At 36.3% G+C, this 23,226-nt stretch overlaps 1 protein-coding gene across 1 annotated transcript in view; it reads right to left on the bottom strand.

Annotated features, from left to right (window-relative positions):
- SNTG1 (syntrophin gamma 1) overlaps nt 1-23,226 on the bottom strand; it is a 408,192-nt gene that overhangs the window by 333,258 nt on the left and 51,708 nt on the right. Inside the window, exons 4-6 of the mRNA XM_017872759.1 lie at nt 18,404-18,461; nt 17,535-17,578; nt 17,405-17,446 (exon numbers count right to left, since the gene is read on the bottom strand). Of these exons, the coding sequence (XP_017728248.1) occupies nt 17,405-17,446; nt 17,535-17,578; nt 18,404-18,461 (144 nt within the window). The remainder of the gene's footprint in view (nt 1-17,404; nt 17,447-17,534; nt 17,579-18,403; nt 18,462-23,226) is intronic.

Raw genomic sequence — 23,226 nt, forward strand, 5'->3', positions numbered from 1 at the left:
TAAAAATATTTTGAACTCAATAAAAGTAAAAATATATCTTATCAACATTTGTGACATTCAGGAAAAGAAGTGCTTAGAGGTAAATTTATACCATTGAATGCATGTACTAGTAAAAATGGTTAAAATCAATGATTTTAATCTCTCACAATACAAAATTAGAAAAAGCAGCAATCAAAGTCTAAAGCAAAAGAAAGCAAATAACAAAATTACAGAGGAAAAAAATGAAATGGAAAGCAGACACACAAAACAACAGAGAAAAATAATGAAACTTAATGCTTGTTTTTTGAAAAGATAAAGAAAATGAGAAATTGCTAGGAAACTCACCAAGAAATAAAGAGAGAAAGATACAAACTACCAGTGTCAGAAATGAAAGAGAGATCATACTTATTGATCCCATGGATACCAAAAGGCTAATAGAGGAACACTGTGAACAACTCTGTGCCCACAGACTTGATAACTTACATGATCTGGGTACATTTCCACAAGAAGAAATAGAGATTACAAAATAGTCTATATTTATTAAAGATATTTAATGAATAAATAACATCACAAAAAGAAAGTACCAAATCCAGAGAGTTGCCTTAATAAATTCTATCACATATTTAATGAGGAAATAATATTAATCCTCCAGTATTTTGTCTAGAACACAGAAGGAGAGGCAACAGTTTATAACTCATTCTGTGGTAACATAATTAACCCAACAGCCAGAAAAGTTTTTAAAAGTGTTACAGAAAAAAAAAATAAGAGCAAAGTTTCTCATGAATATAGCTACAATGATTGTGAACAAAATATTAGCAAATCAAACTGAATAATATATAAAAAGATTCATATACCACACCTAATGAGATTTATTCCAGTTAAGCATGTGTGAATCAAAGTTTGCCATCCAAACAAACCCACCATATCAAAAAGTTTACCAGAAACAAAACCAAAAAAAAAAAAAAACACGAAAACTCTTAGAACTAATAAAGAAGTATAGCAAGGTTTCAACCTTGCTAGGGATAGACATTTAATGTACATTGTGTTAATTGCTTACTACTTACCAACAATAAACAATTTAAACTTGAAGTTAGAAAAAACAATACTGTTCATAATAACACCAAATAATTGATGTACCTGGGTCCAAATTTAACAATATATCTACAGAATTATATGTGGAAAACTACAAAGCTCTGCTGGTAGAGCAAAGAAAATATAAATCAATAGATGTTCCATGTTCATGGATTTGAGGACTCAACATTGCTTAGATGCTGATTTTCTCAAACTGATAAATAATTTAATGAAATTCCCATCAAAATCCAAAAAGTTATTTTGCAGATATTTTGAAGTGATTTTAAAATTTATATGAAACAACAAAAGACTTTAAATTGCAACAGAATATTGGGAAAGAAAAAGTTAAAAGGCTCATGTTTCCCAATTTCAATACTTACAATTAAGCTACAATAATTAAGGCAGCATGGTGTTGGCAAAATAATACACATGATCAGTGGAAGAGAACAAGGAGACCAGAAATAGTTCCACATAAATATAATCAACTGATCAACAAAGAAGCAATGGCAATTCAATGGGAAATTGGTAAGATTTTGACAAATGTGCTGAAACTATTAGAAAGTCATACACACACACCAAAAATTAAATTAGATATGTGTTACCCCTTTCACAAAAATGAACTCAAAATGAATAATAGACCTAAATTTAAAATGCAATACTATAAAAATTCTAAAAGAACATAGAGTGTAAAATAACCTTGAGCTTGACAATCAGTTTTTATGTCGATGCAGTTTTATGTCAATGCAGGGTAACAGGAACTTTAATTTACTACAGGGATATACACAAAATGGTATAGCCACTTTGGAAGACAGTTTGGCAGTTTCTTACAAAGCTAAAGATAGTCTCTCCATATAATTCAGCAATTGCCTTCTGAGCAAATTGATTTCTAAAAATATGTCCACACATAAACCTTCATGGAAATGTTACAGCACTTTATATAATAATTGACAAATAGTAGAAGCACGTGTGATGCCCTTCAACAGGTGCATGAATAAACAAATTATACTGCATCCATATAATGGAATATTCTTCAGTAAAAAAAGAAAAGAGCTTTCAAGCCAGGAACAAAGTCATAAATCTTAAATGCACCTTGCTAAGTGAAAAAAGCCAATCTAAAAAGGCTAGATTTTCTACAATTTTAATTACTTGGCATTCTGTTAAAGGAAAAACTAAAGAAACAGTGAAATGATCTATGGCTTCCTGAAGGCCGTGGCCAGGATAGTAGGAACAGATGGATCCTAGAGGATTTTTTAGGGCAGTGAAACTATTCTGTATGACATTGTAACGGTGGCTACATACATGGTGCTGTGCAGGTGTCAAAACCCATTGAATTTACAATCAAAGAGTTAACTTTCATGTGTGAAAATCTTAAAATAAAAACAACTTAGGAGGTTGAGAGATATGACAAAATGCAGAATGTGACAACAGAATCTTACTGTATTACAAATGTTTGAAGCAACTTCACTTAAGATCTGTAAGACAAAGGGGAATGGGACTGAGCATAATTATTCTACTCTACCTGATAAAATTGTTTCCCACTGTGGAATGGGTTATTCTGATACTGCTGTACATATATTCCAGATCTGAATAATTAAATAAATGAATGACAGATAATCTAATCATGTGTTAGAATGAGATGAGCAAGGGGAGGAGGCTGTGGTGTTTCCTGTGATAAGGGTTGAGTTAGAGACAGCAGTATAAACTCAGGAGCGGTTAATAATAGTTTCACATAGCAATGTGTATGAATAGACACAAGCACACCTTGTTTCCTTGTGCTTGACTTGACTGACCTCTGCAGATATTGCGTATTTCATATATTGATGGTTTGTAACAAGCCTGTGTGGAGAAAGTCTATCAGAGCAGTTTTTTTCAACAGCATGTGCTCATTTTGTGTCTTTGGGTTGCAGTTCGGTAATTTTCACAATATTTTGACTTTTTCATTTAGTGAAACTACTTGAAAAACAGGTATTTTTTTCAGATATTATTTAACAGTTATGATTTTAACAGATATTATTGTATCTGTTATGATGATCTGTGATAAGTGTTTTTTGTTTGTTGGGTTTTGTTTGTTTGTTGGTTTATTTTTAAAGACAGAGTTCCACTCTGTCACCCAGGCTAGAGCGCAGTGGTGCGATCTCAGCTCAGTGTAATCTCCACCTCCCAGTCCAAGTGATCCTCCTGCTTCAGCCTCTCGATGATCGCTGATGTTAGATGTTGCTATTATAATTATTTATAGGGTGCCACAAACCACACATGCATAAGGCAGCAAACTTAATTGAGAAATGTTGTGTGTGTTCTGACTGTTCTACTGAATGTTCATTTCCCCAGTTCTCTCCCTCTCTGCAGGCCTTCCTATTCCCTGAGACACAACATTACTGAAATTAGATTAAGTAATAATGCTATTGTGGCCTGTAAGTGTTCAAGTGAAAGGAAAATTCACATACCTCTCACTTTAAATCAAAATTTAGAACTTATTAAACTTAGTGAGGACGGCATATTGAAAGGCAAAATAGGGCAAAAGGTAGGCCTATTGCACAAGCAGTTAGCCAGGTTGTAAATTTAAAAGAAAAATTATTGAAGGAAATTAGAAGTGCTACTCAAGTGAAGATGCAAGTGGTAAGAAAGTGAGACAGGCTTACTGCTGACACGGAGGAAGTTTCAGTTTTCTGGATAGATCTAACCAGCCACAACATCCCCTTAATCCAAAGCTTAATCCAGAGCAAGGCCCTAATGCTCTTCAATACTGTGAAACGTGAAAGACATGAGAACACTGCAGAAGAAAATTTGGAAACTATCAGAGGTTGGTTCATGAGGTTTAAGGAAAGAAGGCGTCTCCATGACATAAAAATGCTAGGTGACGCAGTAAGTGCTGATAGGGAAGTTGCAGGAAGTTATTAAGAAATCTAGTGAAGATAAATGATGAAGGTGGCTACACCAAACAGCAAATTTTCACTGTAGACAAAATAGCCTTCTGCTGGATGCCTTCTAGAAATTTCATAGCTAGAGAGGAGAAGTCAATGTCTGTTTTGAATGCTTCAAAGAACTGGCTGGCTCTATCATTAGGGGCTAATGCAGCTGGTGACTTTAAGTTGAAGCCAGTGTCTATGTACCATTTTGAAAATGCTAGTGACCTTCAGAATTAAAATAGATCTACTCCACCTGTACTCTAGGAATAGAATAACAAAGCCTGGATGACAGGACATCTGTTTATAGCATGGTTTACTAAATATTTTAAACTCACTGTTGAGACATACTGCTTAGAAAAAAAGATTCCATTCAAAAGGTTACTGTTCATTGACAATGACTTGGTCACCCAAGAGCCCTAATGGAGATGTAAAATAAGATTAATGATGTTTCCGTGCTTCCTAACACAATATCCATTCTGAAGCCCATGGATCAAGGAGTAATTTCAACTTTTGAGTTTTGTTATTTAGGAAATACATTTCGTGAGGTGATAGCTCCAAAAATGGTGATTCCTACAAGGGATCTGGGCCAGGTCAATTGAAAACCTGGACAGGATTCACACTCTAGATGCCATTAAGAAAACACTTCTGCTTTACCGGAGAGGCCAAAATATCAACACTAACAGGAGTTTGGAAAAAGTTTATTCTAACCTCCATGGAGGACCTTGAGGGCTTCAAGTTTTCAGTGTAGGAAACAACAACAAACAGTGGAAATAGCAAGAGAATTGGAATTAGAAGTAGAACCTGGGCTGGATGTGGCTCACACCTATAATCCCAGCACTTTGGGAAGCCAAGGCGGGTGGATCACAGGGTTAGGAGTTCAAGACCAGCCTCGTCAACATGGAGAAACCCCATCTCTACTAAAAATACGAAATTTTGCTGGACATAGTGGTGCGCAACTGTAGTCCCAGCTTCTCTGGAGTCTGAGGCAGGAGAATTGCTTGAACCTGGGAGGTGGTGGTTACAGTGAGCCAAGATCATGCCATTGCACTCCAGCCTGGTGACAGAGTGAGACTTCGTCTCAAAAAAAATGTAGAACCTGAAGATGCAACTGAGTTGCTGGCATGTCATGAAAACACATGAATACATGAGGAGCTGATTTGTATGGAAGAGCAAAGAAAGTGGTTTATTGAAAGGAAACTCTTCCTGATGAAGATGCTGTGAACATTCTTGAAATGACAACAAAGAATTTAGAATATTGCGTAAACGTAGCTGATAAAGCAGTAGCAGGGTTTGAGAAAATTGACTCCAATATTGAAAGAAGTTCAAAAGACTATTAAACAGCATCACATTACAGAAATTTTTTAATGAAAGGAAGAGCCAATAGATGTGGCAAATTTCATTGTTGTTTTAGTTTAAGAAATTGCCCCAGCCACCCCAGCCTTCAGTAACCACTACTCTAATCAGTCAGCAGTCATCAACATTGAGGCAAAACTCTATCCCACCAAAAATATTATGACTCACTGAGAGCTAAGATAATTGTTAGTGTCTTTAGCAATAAGTATTTTTAATGAAGGTATGTACATTTTTAAGAAATAATCCGGCCGGGCGCGGTGGCTCAAGCCTGTAATCCCAGCACTTTGGGAGGCCGAGATGAGCGGATCACAAGGTCAGGAGATCGAGACCATCCTGGCTAACCTGGTGAAACCCCGTCTCTACTAAAAAATACAAAAAACTAGCCAGGCGTGGTGGCGGGCGCCTGTAGTCCCAGCTACTCAGGAGGCTGAGGCAGGAGAATGGCATAAACCTGGGAGGCGGAGCTTGCAGTGAGCCCAGATCGCGCCACTGCACTCCAGCCTGGGCGACAGAGGGAGTCTCCATCTCAAAAAAAAAGAAAGAAAGAATCCTATTGCATGCATAATAGACTGTAGTATATTTTAAATATAACTTGTATATGAACTTCCATATAGAAATTTTCATAAACCAAAATTTACAAGACTCACTTTAGTGTGATATTCTCTTTTTTATCTTTTTATTTTTTATTTTGGCTTCAAGTTTTGGGGGTACAGCTGGCTTTCGGTTACATGGGTAAGTTCTTTGGTGATGATTTCTGAGATTTTGGTACACCCGTCATTGGAGCAGAGTACAATGTACCGAATATGCGGTCTTTTATTGCAGTATCTAGAACCAAACCCACGGTATCACCAAGGTATGCCTCTATGTGTATATGAGCAGGCATGTATACACAGGTTTCCTTCCTAGCTGAGAAGGCCTAGAAAGCACCACTACTTTGCACACCTAGAACCCAGATTTTGATTTCTGGTACCATTCTCTAATAAAGGCAAGCAGAACTTCCAGGGGAAATGTCTGATTCTTAGACTGGCAGGAAATATGCAAGATCAGCCTGAAAAGTACGTTAGTGCCAGAAGCTGAGGAGCTGCAAAGAGCAAAACAATACTAATTAACAAACAAAAAAACCCCTACTATATTAGGGTATTTAAAAGTGACACTGAAGTCCACAGAAAGAGCTCCCAATACCCAAAACTGGAACCATTTGACCAGTAAAATATATAAGATAGTATTGGATTACATCCCAAAGTATAAAATAAATATATGTGCATCCACAGTGATTTATCAAAATGATCAAATAATAAATTGAGAAAAATAGATAAATCTATGTTAACAGAATTCTAAATAATTTATGTAGATAGCCTGCCCTCACGCAGTAAAGCACAGTTTTCAACTGCATAATTGGCATTGTGCATAGTGACATACTTCTTGAAAATATAGCCTGGACAGAAAAAAATACATTTACAATGAAGAATTCTGAAAAACTCTATCTCAGACAGGTAATCAAGGTTATTATCCATGGTAATAAGTCATGCTGGTAGTTTTCTCTTGGTATGATGTGATAAGAATGGCAATTTCACTCTGTGGTCTTCCTCTGGAAAACCACATAAACCCAGTACGGTCACACACACACACACACACACAAATACACACACACACACACAAACAAACACACCAGAAAAATCTCAGCTGAATGACATTCTACAAAACAACCTGGCCAGTACTACTTAAAACTTTCTAAGTCACCAAAAAATCAAAAGCAAGGACCCTGAAGAGACATGACTACGAAATGCTTTGTGTATTCTGATGGAATCCTATAAGAGGAAAACAAAGCCATTAGGTAAAAACTAATGAAATCTGAATAAAGTGCAAGCTTTTCTTGGTAGCAATATATTAATAGTAATTTCATAATATCAAAAGATATTAGTATTAGGGAAATATGTGTGACGGGTACATTAGAATTCTTGGTACTATCTTTGCAATTTTCTGTCAATCTAAAACCAGAATACAGAACCCAGAAATAAAACTGTATGCCCACAGCCATTTAACCTTTGACAAAGTCGACAAAAATAAATAATCAGGAAAGGACTCCTTATTCAATAAATGGTGCTGGAATAGCTGGCTAACCATATGCAAAAGAAAGAAACTGGACCCCTACATTTCACTATAAACAAAAATTAACTCAAGATGTATCAAAGAGTTAAATGCATGACATCGAACTCTTAAGTATCCTAGAAGAAAACTTAGAAAACACCATTTTGGACATTGGCTTTGTGAAAAAATTTATGACCAAGTCCTCAAAAATAATTACAATGAAAACAAAAATTGACAAGTGAGACCTAATTAAACTAAACAGCTTCTGCACAGCAAAAGAAAGCATCAAAAGAATATACATACAACCTCCAGAATGGGATAAAATATTCACAAACTATGCATCCAACAGAGGATTGATATCCAGAGTCTTTAAAGAACTGGAACAATAGAACAAGCAAAAAACAAATAGCCCTATTAAAAAATGGTCAAAAGACATGAACAGACACTTCTCAAAAGAGGATGGAGAATCAGCAAACAAACATATTTAAAAATGCTCATCATCACTAATCATCAAAGAAATGTACATTAAAGCCACATGAGATACCATCTCACACCATTCAGAATGTCTGTTAATAAAGGCTGCAGAGAAAAAGGAATGCTTATACACTGTTGGTGGGAATGTAATTTAGTTCAGCCACTGTGGAAAGCAATTTATAGGTTTCCCAAAAAGTTTTAAACAGAACTATCATTTGGCTCAGCATCCCCATTACCGGGTATATATCCAAAATAAAACAAATCATTTTACAGAAAAGGCACACGTATTCACATGTTCATTGCAGCGCCACTCACAGTAGCAGAGTCATGGAATCAACCTAAGTACCCATCAATGGAGGATTGAAGCAAATGTGGTACATATACACCATGACATGTTATATGGCAGTAAAAAAGAAATAAATAATGTCTGTTGTAGCAACATGGATAAAGCTGGAGGCTATTATCCTATGTGAAATAATACGAAAACAGAAAACCAAATACCACATGTTCTTTTAGAAGTGGGAGCTAAACATCGGGTATTCATGGACACAAAGATGGCAGCAGTAGACACTGAGGCAGGAGGGAAGGAGTGGTACAAGGTCTGAACAACTAATTGTTGAATAATATGCTCACTACCTGAGCAACGGATCTTTCATACCCCAAACCTCAGCAACGTGCAGTATACCCAGGTAACAAACCTGCACATGTACCTCCACAATCTAAAATAAAAGTTGAAAAAGAAAAAAATATATATCATTATGCATAAAAAGGGTGTATTTCATTTGGAGAAAAGTACATGAAAATTCAAAATAAATATATATTTCAATATTTTATTTTAATTACCTCCTCTCTTATAATGAGTCAAATAAAATGCTCAAATGAAAAAATAAAACAAAACCAAAACCATTCTAATATAAACAGTTTGCTTAACAATCAGATTTAAAGAGAACAAAGTTTGATGGCTTACCAACATTTAATTTCAAAACACATTACAAAGTTACAAGAATGTAATACTGGTATATGTGAATAAATTCATGGAACAGCATTAAGAATATGGAAATAAACTCTAACATTTAGGGCAATTCATTTTCAACAGAAGTGGCAAGGCAATATAATAGGAAAGAATAGTCTTCTCAATAAATGGGACACCTTACCTTACCATGTACAAAAATTAACTCAAAATTGATCCTAGACATAAATATAAGAGTTGAAACTATAAAATCATTAGAATAAGAAATGACAGTAAGTCTGTATGGCCTTAGATTAGGAAAAGATTTATTAAGTAAGACACCAAAAGCACAACTGACAAAATTAAAATATTGATAAAATAGACTTCATAACAGTCAAAACCTTTGAGCTTCAAAAAGCACCATTAAGTAATTGAAGAGACTAAGCCACAGACTAGGAAAAAATATTTGTGAATTGTATATCTGACTTGTAGCCAGATTATGTAAACAAATTCTTAGAAATCAGTAAGAAGAAGTGAACCCAATTATTAAAGGTGATATAGGCATATATAACAAACATAAGAAAAAATGTTCAATATTTTTAGTCATTAGGAAAATGCAAAGTAATATCAAAATTTGATGCTCCTTCATGGCAAGCATAGACATGTAAAATACTTTTATTTCATTTTCTTTTAATTGGTATTGTGTTTCTACTGGAAAACATATACAAGAAGTCTGGATATTTTTCTTGTATTATTCTTTTGATAATGGATGCTCCTTTTATTTCATGTAATATTTTATTTCTGAATTCCATTGGTTCAATGTCAAAATTATTGAATGCGCTCTCTCTCATATTCTTTATCTGCCATATTACCTTCTTGTTTGCTACTTTATTCCACTTTGATATGTTTCCCACCATTTTGTAATCTAATTTTAAAGATGGATATCAAAGTGTTAATATCCAAGAGTTCTTCTTTTTCTGCATGTTCCTTTTATATATAATGGTAGCGTTAATTCATTTACAAATTAATTTTCACCATCTATCTGAAAATATTACAATATAAAATCCTTTTGCTAAATAAACCTTGCTTTGTCTGTTTCGTCCATTTTTTTTCCCGTTTTAGCCTCTGCCTTTGATGTGGTTGATTTTCTTCAAATTTTAATGATCCTTTGGTATCACAAAATATTTCAGAGTGAGACACTGAAAAGCAAATTGATAGCGTTGGGTACAGGACTCATGGTTTATCCAATGGGTTCCACTGTGAGGTTTAGGGTGAACTCTGTTTGCACCAGGAGAGTCCAAATGTATTATTTGTGGATTATTTCTGTTAGATCAACTTCACTAAAAAAGAATCCTCTCACCTCTTCTCTGAGTGGCGAAACCGGCTGCCAATATTCTGAGAGTTGAAGGAAGGACAAACAAAGAGCACTTACTGCCCAGAATGTACATCTCACTGTACTTACGGCAGTGCCTGGGGCTGAATACTCAGAGCCTCTTGAACTCTAATTTGATTGCCTGTTCTTGACTACACCTCTTCAATCCTTCCTTTCAACACCCCCATCCACGATTCCTGTCTGAGGCCTGCAGCGGGGATGTTTGCTGAATAGTGACTTTGGCTATAGCCCCTTGGCCCTTTAGGTTCCCCCCCATCTATCTGCTCTCTATTCTTAAATAATATTGCCAACAACCCTTTCCCCCTGTCTTCTCTTCTCCTCCTCTTTTATCTTTACGATTTTTACATTTAAAGAGTTATTCATTATCATATAGAAAGTATTTCAAAAGGGGAGAGAAGTAAAAACATTTTGCCTAATCTCCCATCTCTGTATTCATTTGCTTAAAAGTGTACATTTACTCCTTGGGAAGACCTTAAAATTTGTCTTTTGATGGAGAATTTGGAGAGTCAGGAATACAAAGAGTTCCCCTATTATTAATATCTTGCATCAGCATGGTGCATTTGTGACCATTGCTGAGCCAGTGTAGATGCGTTGTCATCCACCGAGGCCCATAGGTATTCCCATTAGAGGCTTCTCTTTGTGTGCTGCAGCTCTGTGGGCTTTAACAAATGTTTATGTTCTTTGACAATGAAATAATTTAACATTTTACCTGAAAAAGACCTAAGCAATAATCTACTTCGAACTCTTAATCCTTCAGATGAGAGAAACGAGGGTGAGAGAGAATGAGGCCCTTTATCAACATCACACAGTGGAAAAGTGTGACAAAACTTTTACCTTGTGTTAAAACCTCCATTGTCATATGGTTTCTTCTCCTTGGCTTTCAGTTTGACCAGCTGATTATTTTAAAATAAAATGTCAGCTATGTGAAAATTATAGAATTTGTATAACACACATTCCTCATTCCAACCCCCTAGACAGGAGAGTGTCTGAGAAGATCCCTGTGGAATGTGTGAAGGGATTGCAGGCACACCCATACCTGCCCTGCCAGCTTTCTCCTCCCAATTTGACCTGGTTTAGGTGTGCCTGCTGGGGTGTATCCTGTTTTTAGACTCCTCTACAAGGAAATTGGCTGGGGCCTTACTAAGTAATTGGTTTTTCAGGCCTGGTTTTGTCTCATTATTAGAACGTGCTAAGGTTTGAACGTTTGTGTCCCTCCAAATTTTATATTGAAACTTGACCCCCACTGTGGTAGTAACAAGTGGTGGAGTCTTTTGGGAAGTTATTAAATCATGAAGGTTCCACTCTCATGAACAGAACTAATGTTCTCATAAAAGATCTTCAGAGAGTTGCTTGGCCCTTCAAATATTTTCTGCCGTGTGAGGACCCACCCAGCTTTCATCTCTTCCAGAGGAGGCTGCAAAAAGATGCCATCTTTAAAGCAGAGAGCAGCCCTCGGTGCACTCCAAGCCTGCTGTTGCCTTAATCTTGGACCTCCCAGTCTCCATGACTGTGAGGGTAAAAAAAAAAAAAGCCTCTATTAGTTATAAGCTACCCAGTTGCAAGTATTTTGTTACAGCTGAAGGGATGGACTAGATGGAGCTTTGCAAAATCGGGTCTTTCAGTTCTCTAAGATGTTCAATTTCACTCAAAAAATAGACCACAAATAAAGATTTGATAAGAATCAGCGGTCAGGAGTACAAGCATGCATGTCATTAAAATGTCACCTGTGCTGTCTGGATGCATAACTTATACAGGGGACAGATATGTGGGTCTAGCAAAAAAGGCATCCCTAAAAGTATTAATGCAAAGCTAAGTATGAAAATAAAGCAAGGATATTTTATTTATTTTCAAAAGCAGACATAGTGTAGACAGTATTTCTGGCCTTTTTGTCCTTGCACTAAACAATTCCCAGAGCACTGAAGAAATATTAAAAGTCAAATTACATTGTATATGGCTTTCCTTGGTGGAAGTTAATTCAGAGAAAAACTATCCAGTATGGTTAGAATTCTTAAGGAAGTATTAATCACTTAGAGCTCAAAACCTATTTCCAGATTGTAAACAATGTAATCGTCAGCAGTTAGGTAAAACATGACTTGTACCTCATGATGTTTTAATCTAAAATGATCTTTGTGCTCAACTCACATCCTAAATATGTTCCTTGGTGACACATAAAACCTCCCAGATTGTTGCAATGTATAAATTTATACCTTTTCCGAGATGATTTGTTATAACTCTTTTATTGTTTTTGTCTGATTAATCTAAAGTAAAAAAGAATATGTTCTTACTCCAATGGAAATTTTAAATTAAGTTAGGCATATATCATAACAAGCAAAATGCTATTAACCAGGATTTTTGCATTAGGTTTTATCAGCATTTGTTTTCATTGTATGAAGGTGTCATTTTAAATTACATAGTTTTAGTTACTCATTCTGTTCTTTTAAAATTATGAACTTTTTTAGAGTTTAGTTCAAAATCATGACTTCAGAATTAGGTGTTAATTTTTGCACTTCAAATTACCTAATAAATTCTATTCATGAAAATCATAGAAACAAAAGCAAATGAACATACTTTTGTTGAAACCCATAAATCTCAAGTCTGAAAGCGGAAATGCTACTTTAAAAGGCAACCTCTGGAATCAGCTATGCATCTTGCTTTGCCTAATGATGATTTACTCTTTCAAAAGTCTCGTTAAATGGAAATTTCGGTTATGTGAATGGATTATCTTGTTAGAACCAGGATGCTTTCTACTCAATGAATACTTTTCTGCTATAGTTAAATCTTATTTCCTATTATTTCTGGTGAAAAGAGGAAGATCACCATTGTTATATGTTAGAGACCATTGTAAATAAACATTGTTTTCATATTGCCACTTTCTAATAGTTTTCTTAAATTTTTTGTATACTCAATTATTAAAATCAAAAGAAATGATGCCCACATACCATAAGGTTGCAGTGATATAGAGTTATTTATATATTCTTTCTTATCACACAAAGTACTCAGCCTCAAAAAGTACTCAGTGTCAGTGCTTTTCACATAGATGGCACTCAGATCTAAGTCCTTTTTTTTTTTTTTTTTTTTAGCTCTTTCTGAGAGTCTGGAGTGTAGTGGCACAATCTTAGTTCACTGCAACTTCTGTCTCCCGGGTTCAAGCAAATCTGCTGCCTCAACCTCCTGAGTAGTTGGGATTACAGGCGTGCACCACCACGTCTGACTAATTTTTGTATTTTTAGTAGAGACAGGGTTTCACCATGTTGGCCAGGCTGGTCTGGAATCCTTGGTCTCAAGTGATCTGTCCTCCTGGGCCTCCCAAAGTGTTGGGATTACAGGCGTGAGCCACTGTGCCCAGCCACCCAGCCACTCATACAATTCATTTGTTGTTGTTGTTGTTTAATTTTGTTTTCTTTGATTTTTTTTCAGATGGAGTCTTGCTCTGTTGCCCAGGCTAGAGTGCAGTGACATGACCTCAGCTCACTGCAACCTCCGCCTCCCGGGTTCAAGCAATTCTCCTGCCTCAGCCTCCTGATTAGCTGGAGTTACATGTGCATGTCACCACGCCCAGCTAATTTTTTTGTATTTTTAGTAGAGACGGGGTTTCACCATGTTGGCCAGGGTGGTCTTGAACTCCTGACCTCATGATCCACCCACCTCAGCCTCCCAAAGTGCTGGGATTATAGGCATAAGCCACCACACCTGGCCCAAATAATTCTTGATATGTGATCAGTTTACTTGTTAAGCAAAAGAAAAATACAGATGACAAGATATAGAGATGACCATCAGTTTACTGTGTTTAGGATTCAGTGGTAAGGAGAGCAGCATCAATTTAACATCTGCAGTGGCAATAGATCGCTTTCCTTGATGACTTTTGGTATCTTGGAGGCACAACTCATAAGCTCCAAAACATGTTTACATGGAAAATAAAAAGACACACTGCTAGGATGAACAAGGAATCCCCATTTTTCACACAGTCCTGCCAGTCTTGCCTTGCCACTCTTTATGATGTCAACTCCTCACTGGAATTGTTGGAGGAAGCATGGGATGCTGAGCAGCAGCATTGGCTCTGTCTGTGTGTGATCCCCCAGGACCCATCATGGGTCCTAAGCAGACACTGTCCCACCTTGACACAGCAGTGCCCATGGAGGGGGAATAGGGAGAAGAGCAGCAGCATGTGAGCGGCGGCATTTGGTGGCATCAAAATAATGTATGACTACTTAATTGCCAGGTATATGCTTAGAGTTTCACATATGGTATTCTCATTCATTCCCACAACATTTATTACTTGTTCATTTTTATGAATACATGATAGAGAGATAGAAAAGGTTAGTTCAGTCTGTTGACCTTAAATTACAATGTTCATAAGTGGTTGAGCTACGATTTGCAGAATTGTTTCTGAGCATTGAAGCCCTATGTGTGCACTATGCTGCATGCCAAGCAGTGCTGGGCACTGGTTCTAGTTTCCTGTCATGAGGAAACTGTGAGATTCTCTTCCTTAACAATCTTCCAGCAAGAATGCAGTGGGTGATGTGAGTGAAGCCAGAAATTCACTTATTATACATCCGTACTGGTCCCATGAGAAATATATACAGTAGATGTAAATGCTTCTGTGATCTAATTCTAGGCATTTGGTTACAGAATCCTATCCACAAATCTACTGAGCACCCACTGCTCACAGCACCAGGTACTGTCCACTACCGGGACAATGTAAAATCCCCCTTCTATATAAATCAAACCTAATAACTGCAACACAAAACATTTACACTGTTGAAGCCTGTTTGACGGTAAAGCTGATCATAGGCTGAATGCACAATTTCTAACATCAAGGAATAGCGTAGGTGTATAAAATAAAAGTTACATATGCACAAACAACATGCTTCCATACCTGCCCAATTTGTTTCTGAATTTGGTGTTTTACAAGGAATCTGGCATATCAGCATGCTATTTGGAATAAGAAATGTGGTACATCAGCATGCTAGCTGAAAACCACCTACATTCTCTGAGCTTGTTATACCTTTTTCTGCCCTTGTAGGTTTATTATTAAACATTTAATTAATATCTCTGTTCTACTGAGGTGTAAGTCTATTGGCTTAGCTAATAAGCAGTGAGGACAAAGCATCTAATAGCTGTTGGAAAGTCAATTATTAGATATAAATGAAAATATTAGTACTCATATTTCAAAGCTGGTAGAGTTAAGCTTCTCAGAAAAAAAATAAAAGTTTATTGTGAAGGACCACATGTAATTTGCAATACAATCCCAAATTTCTTTCCTTTATAACAAAATGAGCACCATTCAGAAGTGGAATTATTAGCACATTCTAATCATTCATGCTGCACTAATCTGTTTAATCAAAGCTCCATCTCAGTTTGTCTAAGCATGCTGCCTGCCTCTGAAGGGCAAATTGAATTCCATCTAACAGCATGTGGTTTTAAAAGAGAATGCACTTGTTTTTACTCCCTGGGTAATGAGTTTAAAATCACTTTGTACTTTTGAAAAAAGAGTCAAGTTACAAGCAGCTTGGCTTATGTGACTAAATTTAAAATTTACATAGGAATCTGCAAAATAGAAGACTGTGCTGTGCTGGTTTCTCACTTGTTTACAAATTTATTCTAAAATATTAGTTTTCTTTGCACATATTTGTAGGAAACTTGGGATTTGAAATATGTATATTCTACATAAAGTTGAGAACAGAGTGGCAAGAGTATGGCTCAAATAAGATTTTAAGAAGACAAAGACAAGTGACAAATACTAAAAAACCTTGATTAGTTATGCCAAGTGTTCCTAATTAAAAACCCTCCTTCGTATCAGTTCTTGTGCAGCCGTGGCTTTCACAGACACTTGAGGTTGCCTCTCTGAGATTTGAAATGTATCAACATAGTTTTCTCTAAATAGCTTTTAACAGAGGAGCAGTCTATTCAAAACCCAAATAAACTAGAGCTGTGACAAGCAAAAGGGCTACAGTATTCCTTATTTTCTTTGGCCTTTGAGTATAAACTTTTAAATACAATTTCTCCTCTACTGTTTCCCATAGGAGCTGATACACAAATCAGGAGGTTTTAGAATGATATTTAATCAACCACGACAGACATGTCCCAGAATGCCTATCACAGTCCTGTTCCTTTCTGTACTTTTTAATGTCATTTCACCACCCCCAACAGAAGTTCCTTAACCTTTCAGCTTCTCTGAAAGTTGAATTTAGAGGCCACCTATAATGGAACCACTTAGGCCGGTTGCTAAAATCCACATCCCTGGGCCCACCCAAACTTACTGAATTAGAATATGTAATTCCAGAGCTTGGGAACCTGCACATTCACAAATCTAAGAAAACACCACCATAAAACTGGATGACTACTCTGCCTAGTGTTAAACCTGTCTGCCTTGAGGTTAAGGTTCTCTCTCTCTCTCTCTCTCTCTCTCTCTCTCTCTCTCTCTCTCTCTCACACACACACACACAAACACACACACTCACACACACAGACAATACACACTTGCAGTCTTTATATGTCCTTCCATTTGTTCCTAGGTAATCTGTCTGTGGGGGATTGGTTTCAGGAAGGACTCCAGAGGATACCAACACCCATGGATGCTCAAGTCCCTTATATAATAACAAGTTGTAGTATTTGCATACAAACTATGCACATCCTCCTGTATGCCTAAAATCATCTTTAGATAACCTGTAATATCTAATATAATGCAAATACTGTGTAATAATTGTTATATTGTTTTGAATTATTTTTATTATTGATTGTTATTTCTTATTGTTCTTCCTCAAGTATTTTCTACAGATGGTTGGTTGAATCTGCCGATGTGAAATCCCATGAATAGTGATGCCTCTACTGTGTGGCATTCTACAGGCATAAATGAATTGTTTATAAGCTTTTAAACACTTACAGAGATTTAGAGATACAGTTCACCTAATGTGTATTTCATGGACATTGACTGGTAGGGGTAGATACAAAAACCGGAAAAACATAGAAAATGTTCATCTTTAAGTAAGAACTTCAAAACACATTTCATCCTTGATAGGACTCATTAATCTATTTCTAATTTTAAAAAAATTAAGAGAACATTTGGAAATTTGATATCAAACTGGATAAATGTCATATCTGCCTAATGAATGAAATGACAATCTTCAGCAATGCACTACATTCTTATTTGCACATGGGGAAAATTATAACATTAGGAAAAAGTAAACTCACCACTTCTTCATGTCTACATTTTCTCACATTAATGCCATTTATCTGCAATGAAAAGAAAAGCATAGTTTCCTATGGCATATTGTAAACTGAGTTAATGTTTTGACCACACATATAATGATAAAATGTATACCTGTAGAATTGCATCTCCAATAAAGAGAAGTCCCGAAAGTTCCGCTGTGAATGAAAAGCACAGTTGATAACATATTGACTATTTTGCTATCCAGATGAAAGGACTTTTAATTAAAGATAAAATTTACTAATGTAAAAATTAAGTGTTCTATATGGTTAGCATCTTAAAAGATCCAGAAAAAAATGGAAATTCAAAACAATATGATTCAGTCTAATTACTGAAGCACAGGCAGACATATTTCCATTTACTTTTACTATTGCAGACCTAACAGTTGCTAAAAATGAGCCGCTCTTCTAAGGGTAGGAGACCACATTTTCTCACGCACTTAAGATTATTAGGTCTCCGTGAAAAAGTTTAAGACATAGACATTTAATCTGTCATCTATGGAATTGGCTCCAAGTTCATTTTTAAACATTACATTGTTTTACTAATTTCAGTTCTTGCAACATCTGCTTTATATCTCCATTTGTTTTCCTACAGTTTCTTATGAATGGTTAGCTGAGTAAAACTGCAAATTAGAACTGAAAAACAGATACTTGAAATTGTCTTTACTCAATGGGACTTGTTATCATTACTTTTGTATCTTTGTTGGTTTAATGAAACAACTGAAAAGCCGTGCAGTCCCTAACTCTTACCTGCTTTCATGGGTTCCTATCTTTCATCCTTGTTCCCCTTCTGTCAGAGAAGCCCTCCCCCACAAGAGGATAAAGGGAAAGGACCTAGGAAGCGAACTCAGCCACTAATGCCTGAAGGTGGGGAAGCTGAAGCCAGTCAATCACATCGTAATTTATGATTCTTAAATATCATGTCACACTTCAAACACAATGTCTTAAAGAAATGGCTGGTACACAATTCTCTAAACACGTTACCTCTTTGTTCCTTGGAGATTTTTGAAACAACAACTGGAATGTTATGTTCTGCTCCTCCCTGAAAGGAGAAAATCATACACTGTACTTTTTAATATATAAAAAAAATGCTGCTTTTAGCTAAGAAACGATACAGGTTCTGAACGGAATGTTAAGTGGATACCGGGCAGAATTTAAATAAACTTGTGGAATTTCTCCACTAAGGAGATAGTGCTCTCATGAAAATTATCTACCTGTTTAGAATTTTGCTGAGACATCCAATAATAACAACTGGCTTTGAAAGTTTTCATTTATCAACAAATATTGATTATGTATTTAGATAGGCATTCTCTTTAATGTGTAACAATGCTGTCCAATAGAAATTCTTACTTAGGATTCCAAACACCAGTAATTATATATTAACAGTGATTATGTATTACTGGTATCCTGCTAAGTTATTCTGTGCTGGCAGCTAAGGGCTTTTGGTGGTGCAGTGACCCCTTGGGATGCCAAGGAAGCAGAGAGAACTTTACCGGAACAAATGGATAAACAAAATTAGAATGTGCATATGCATGTAAAACCAGGGATTCATCTGCATTTCCTTCCTTAGTGTTGAATTCCTCTTTGTGTGAAAGCACATACTAAAAATTTTACAGAGTAAAACATACTGCCAAGAATATTGAAGTACTACTATTTATTTATTTGTTTGTTTGTTTGTTGAGACGGACACTTGCTCTGTCGCCCAGGCTGGAGTGCAGTGGTGCGATCTTGGCTCAAAGCAACCTCCGGCTCCCAGGTTCACATCATTCTCCTGCCTCAGCCTCCCAACTAGCTGGGACTATAAGTGTGCCACACCGAGCTAATTTTTGTATTTTTCGTACAGACGGGGTTTCACCACGTTGGCCAGGATAGTTTCGATTTCCTGACCTTGTGATCCATCCGCCTCGGCCTCCCAAAGTGCTGGGATTACAGAGGTGAGTCACCGCGCCCGGCCTGCAACAGTACTATTTTTTATTTGACCCAATGAGATATGAAAAAAAAAAAAAGACAAGTAAGCTAAATTTATGTGAAAGAAAATAAAATGAATCCTTAAAACTGAACAAAATCCCATTTTTTTTTATGACAGTGTTGAGAAAGTTAAAAGCAGTAGTCGAAAAATGAAATCAGTACATAAAAGGATAAAATGTCACACATGAAAAGAAGCATAGAACTTGTAACACAGGCTAGTTGAAAAGACAGTCTGAATTCCATTGAAGTTGTTCTACCTTCAGAATATGTAAATCACCTAAGCTTTTTGTTTTCCAAGCACAAAAAATTATTTTGGAAGAGATAATCTTTTTTTCCCTTGCATGTCCATTTTTAACACTGAATTGCCAGTATATTTAAATATAAAATAGTCAATCTTTTTTTAAAAGCAGGGATATTTAATTTTTTTTTTCTTGGCAAGTAGAGTCCTTTCCACTTCCAGAATATTAAGAAGAAATATGATAATTAAGATAATGAAAACTGTCCTACTCACACTGAATTTCAAGCCCACTGCTCAATTCCCTTTTCCTCACTGTTTCACAGTAACCTAATATTCGTGCACTGCACCCCTCAGCTCTATGGGGGAAGACACTGGCGTAGGTTACAATGGCTCCCACTTGTTCTGCTGTTTGGTCTGTGTGTCCCTAACAAATACAGACTGTGTCTAAGATGACCCTGCCTCTGATTAGAGCAGAGATAGTGATTTGTGGCTGACAGCGTGGTGGAAATTACGTGCTTATTTGCACACAGTGAACACTGAATAAAGGATGGTTATTACGCTAACATAGTGCATCTATTAAGATTTATGAGGAAACTCACATAGCATTAAAGTGGTAAATAAGATTAGGACTAATCCCTTCGAAGACCCTTAATATTTATGAGTTAGGACTCCAAATTCCCAATTCCCTATTATATGCTCTATTTTGTTCCATTACAGTTATCAGTATCTAACATGCTATTTATTCATTTCTCACACGTACTGTTTTCTTTCTCCTTCCCATTCCTAACTAAAATGCAAATTTCTTCAAGGCACAGATGTTTTTAGTAGTTTGTTTCGTGTATTGATGTAAACCTAGTGCCTGAAATAATGTCTGGTTTATCTTTGAAATGTTTGTTGAATTGAATGAATGAATGAATGAATGAATGAATGAATGAAGTCTAAGGCTTTCCCAGCCCTAGTGTAAGGTCACTGATAGCCTCTAAGGATACTTGGAAATTAGAAAGGATGTTAAGGATGCATCTACGTTTCTTAGAAGGAAAAAGCTGGTTAATTCAAATGAGTCATTAACTGATGAACTTTTAGGTGAAATTAAAAGATGAAGCCATCATCCAGATATAGTGATTCAGATATTCTGGGACAAGGAAAAACATGTTTTTGCTGGTCTCATCAGTGAGGCTGTTATCAGAGTATTTTCCTTCAGCTGTTTTTGCATGTCACCCTTTTCTCTTACTCTACTACTGAACACAACTTATTTTAATGCATAGACTATTAATGCAAATTACCATGGCAGGACATTGGGAAACCTATTTTGGTGTCCAGAAACAAGGTTTTTGAGATAGTTTTTCTGCGGGTTGGCTCAATAATCCCATTCTTTCTTCAACACCCAGACTGGTACAGCAATCCCCTGCTTATTTGTGTTTCGCTTTCTGTGCTTTCAGTTATCTAGGGTACAGTACAATACAGTATTTTGTGAGAGAAAGGAAGCACATTCACATAACTTTTATTATAGTGTATTGTTATAATTGTTCCATTTTATTATTAGTTACTGTTAATCTTTTACTATACTAATTTACAAATTAAACTTTATCACAAATATGCATATGTAAGCAAATATATTATATGCAGTATAGGATTCAATACTGTCTGCAGTTTTGGGCAACTACTGGGTCTTGAAATGTATCCCCCAAGGTTAAGGGGAGAGTATTATAACTATCTTTGTAATGCAAAATGTAACTAACATTTATTTTACCATAATTTTTCTTTTACATGTAAAATTTATCCTAAAATTTGAGTGGTTTGAATCCAAACATGGCTTTTGGGTTTTGTTATTCTGTTTCTATTTTATTTTATTTTTTTGAGAGGGAGTCTCGCTCTGTTCACAGACTGGAGTGCAATGGCACGATCTTGACTCATTGCAACCTCCACTTCCCAGTTCAGGTGATTCTCATGAGTAGCTGAGCCTCAGCCTCATGAGTAACTGGGATTACAGGCACCCAGCATCGTGCCCCGCTAATTTTGGTATTTTTGTAGAGACGGGATTTCACCATGTTGGCCAGGCTGGTCTTGAACCCCTCCCTGACCTCGGGTGATCTGCCTGAGTCGACCTCCCAAAATGCTGGGATTATGGGCATGAGCCACTGCCTCTGGACTGTGGTTTGTTTTTTTTTTTTTTTTTTTTTTTTTTTTTTTTTTTTTTTTTTTTTTTTTTGCTTTTAAATTAGACATTTGGAGCTCTGACATACTTTTTAAACTGATTTCTGAAAATTACTTTAGTAATTACTAAATTTTAAGACAAAACTCAGAAGATAAAATTGGAACTCAAAATCATATTGCCTTCATTACTGAAAAACTTGTGAGCAGCTCAGCTGCTACAGTTAATTAGATTTCGTGCAGGGCCTAAATGGGGAAATGTAAGGTTTTGCAGTCAATAATCAAATTATGTGGCTTGCCCTGTTTAAAACAGGTGATAGGCTTCCATGACACTTGAATATAATGAGAATCTTTAAACTGCCCCTCTTCCAGTGCAGCTCCTGGACCTCCATCGCCCTGAACCTGAAGGACACAAGCATGCACTGTTGTCCGGCCAGGTATGCTCCTCCCTTCCTCCTAACCTGGAAACTGTTCATTTTGAAATTTTGGCTTAAAGCCCCCTCCTTCAGTGTCTCCTTACTTGAAATAATTCAGTTATGTAGCACCGGATCATGCCTGTGATTTACATTTATTTTGGTAACAATTTGATCAAAGTCTACTTTCCTACTGGAGTATAAATGGCATGAGGTCGGGGAAAGGCTTTCATCGCCATCTTATCCCCAAGGCACTCCTGGGGGGGCTGTGGCTCCTGACTGTGGTTTAGGGAATGTTGGAATTAACTGAGCACTGTTATTCTAGTTTATGGAGAAATCCAAGATTAGGAAAAGGGAGGCAGTGTTCTAAAGCACAGCCCAGGTAATGTTCACACATACATTGTTCAGCTTTGTAGTATTCTTTTTACAAAGCATAGTGGATTTTATAGCTAGCTCTGTACGAAGAAGGATATAAAATCCCATCTAAAGCATTTTGAGAAGGACTCTATACAATGATTTTACCAGTGTTACTGTGAAATACCACCAAATAAAACCTGGACTGCTTTTAGAGCATCAGGAGTCTTGCCAAGTAATCTTTTCAGTTCAATATTACTATTACTTCAATCAATCAATTAATCAATCAATCACATTATGGGCTTGGGGTGCAGGGAAGATGCATAGAGCTAACCATTATTTTTCCTTTTAGAGAAAGGAAACTACTTGCAAGCAGAGAATAACAGTGATTAGAGTTAAGAGCTGCAATGGACAATTACAGAAGAGGCAAGTAAAGGAATATCACCTGGAGGAATATGGGCAAGTGTCATCATTCTTCTGGATGCTATCTTTGTCTGCCAACATACTTCGTTTGATTTTGGGAAAAAAAAATTGTCTTTTTCACATGCTATATGATTACCTTCATATGAAAGTCTAAAATAAGGAAATGGTCATTACTCAGCGTTGAAATAGGGGAGATAGGGGATAAAAGGGTGATGAATAAATATGAGATTTCGTCTGGAATTGATAGAATGTTCTAAAAT

This window comes from Rhinopithecus bieti, unplaced genomic scaffold (genome assembly GCF_001698545.2).
Source record: "Rhinopithecus bieti isolate Rb0 unplaced genomic scaffold, ASM169854v2 scaffold_6979, whole genome shotgun sequence".
Taxonomy (NCBI): domain Eukaryota; kingdom Metazoa; phylum Chordata; class Mammalia; order Primates; family Cercopithecidae; genus Rhinopithecus; species Rhinopithecus bieti.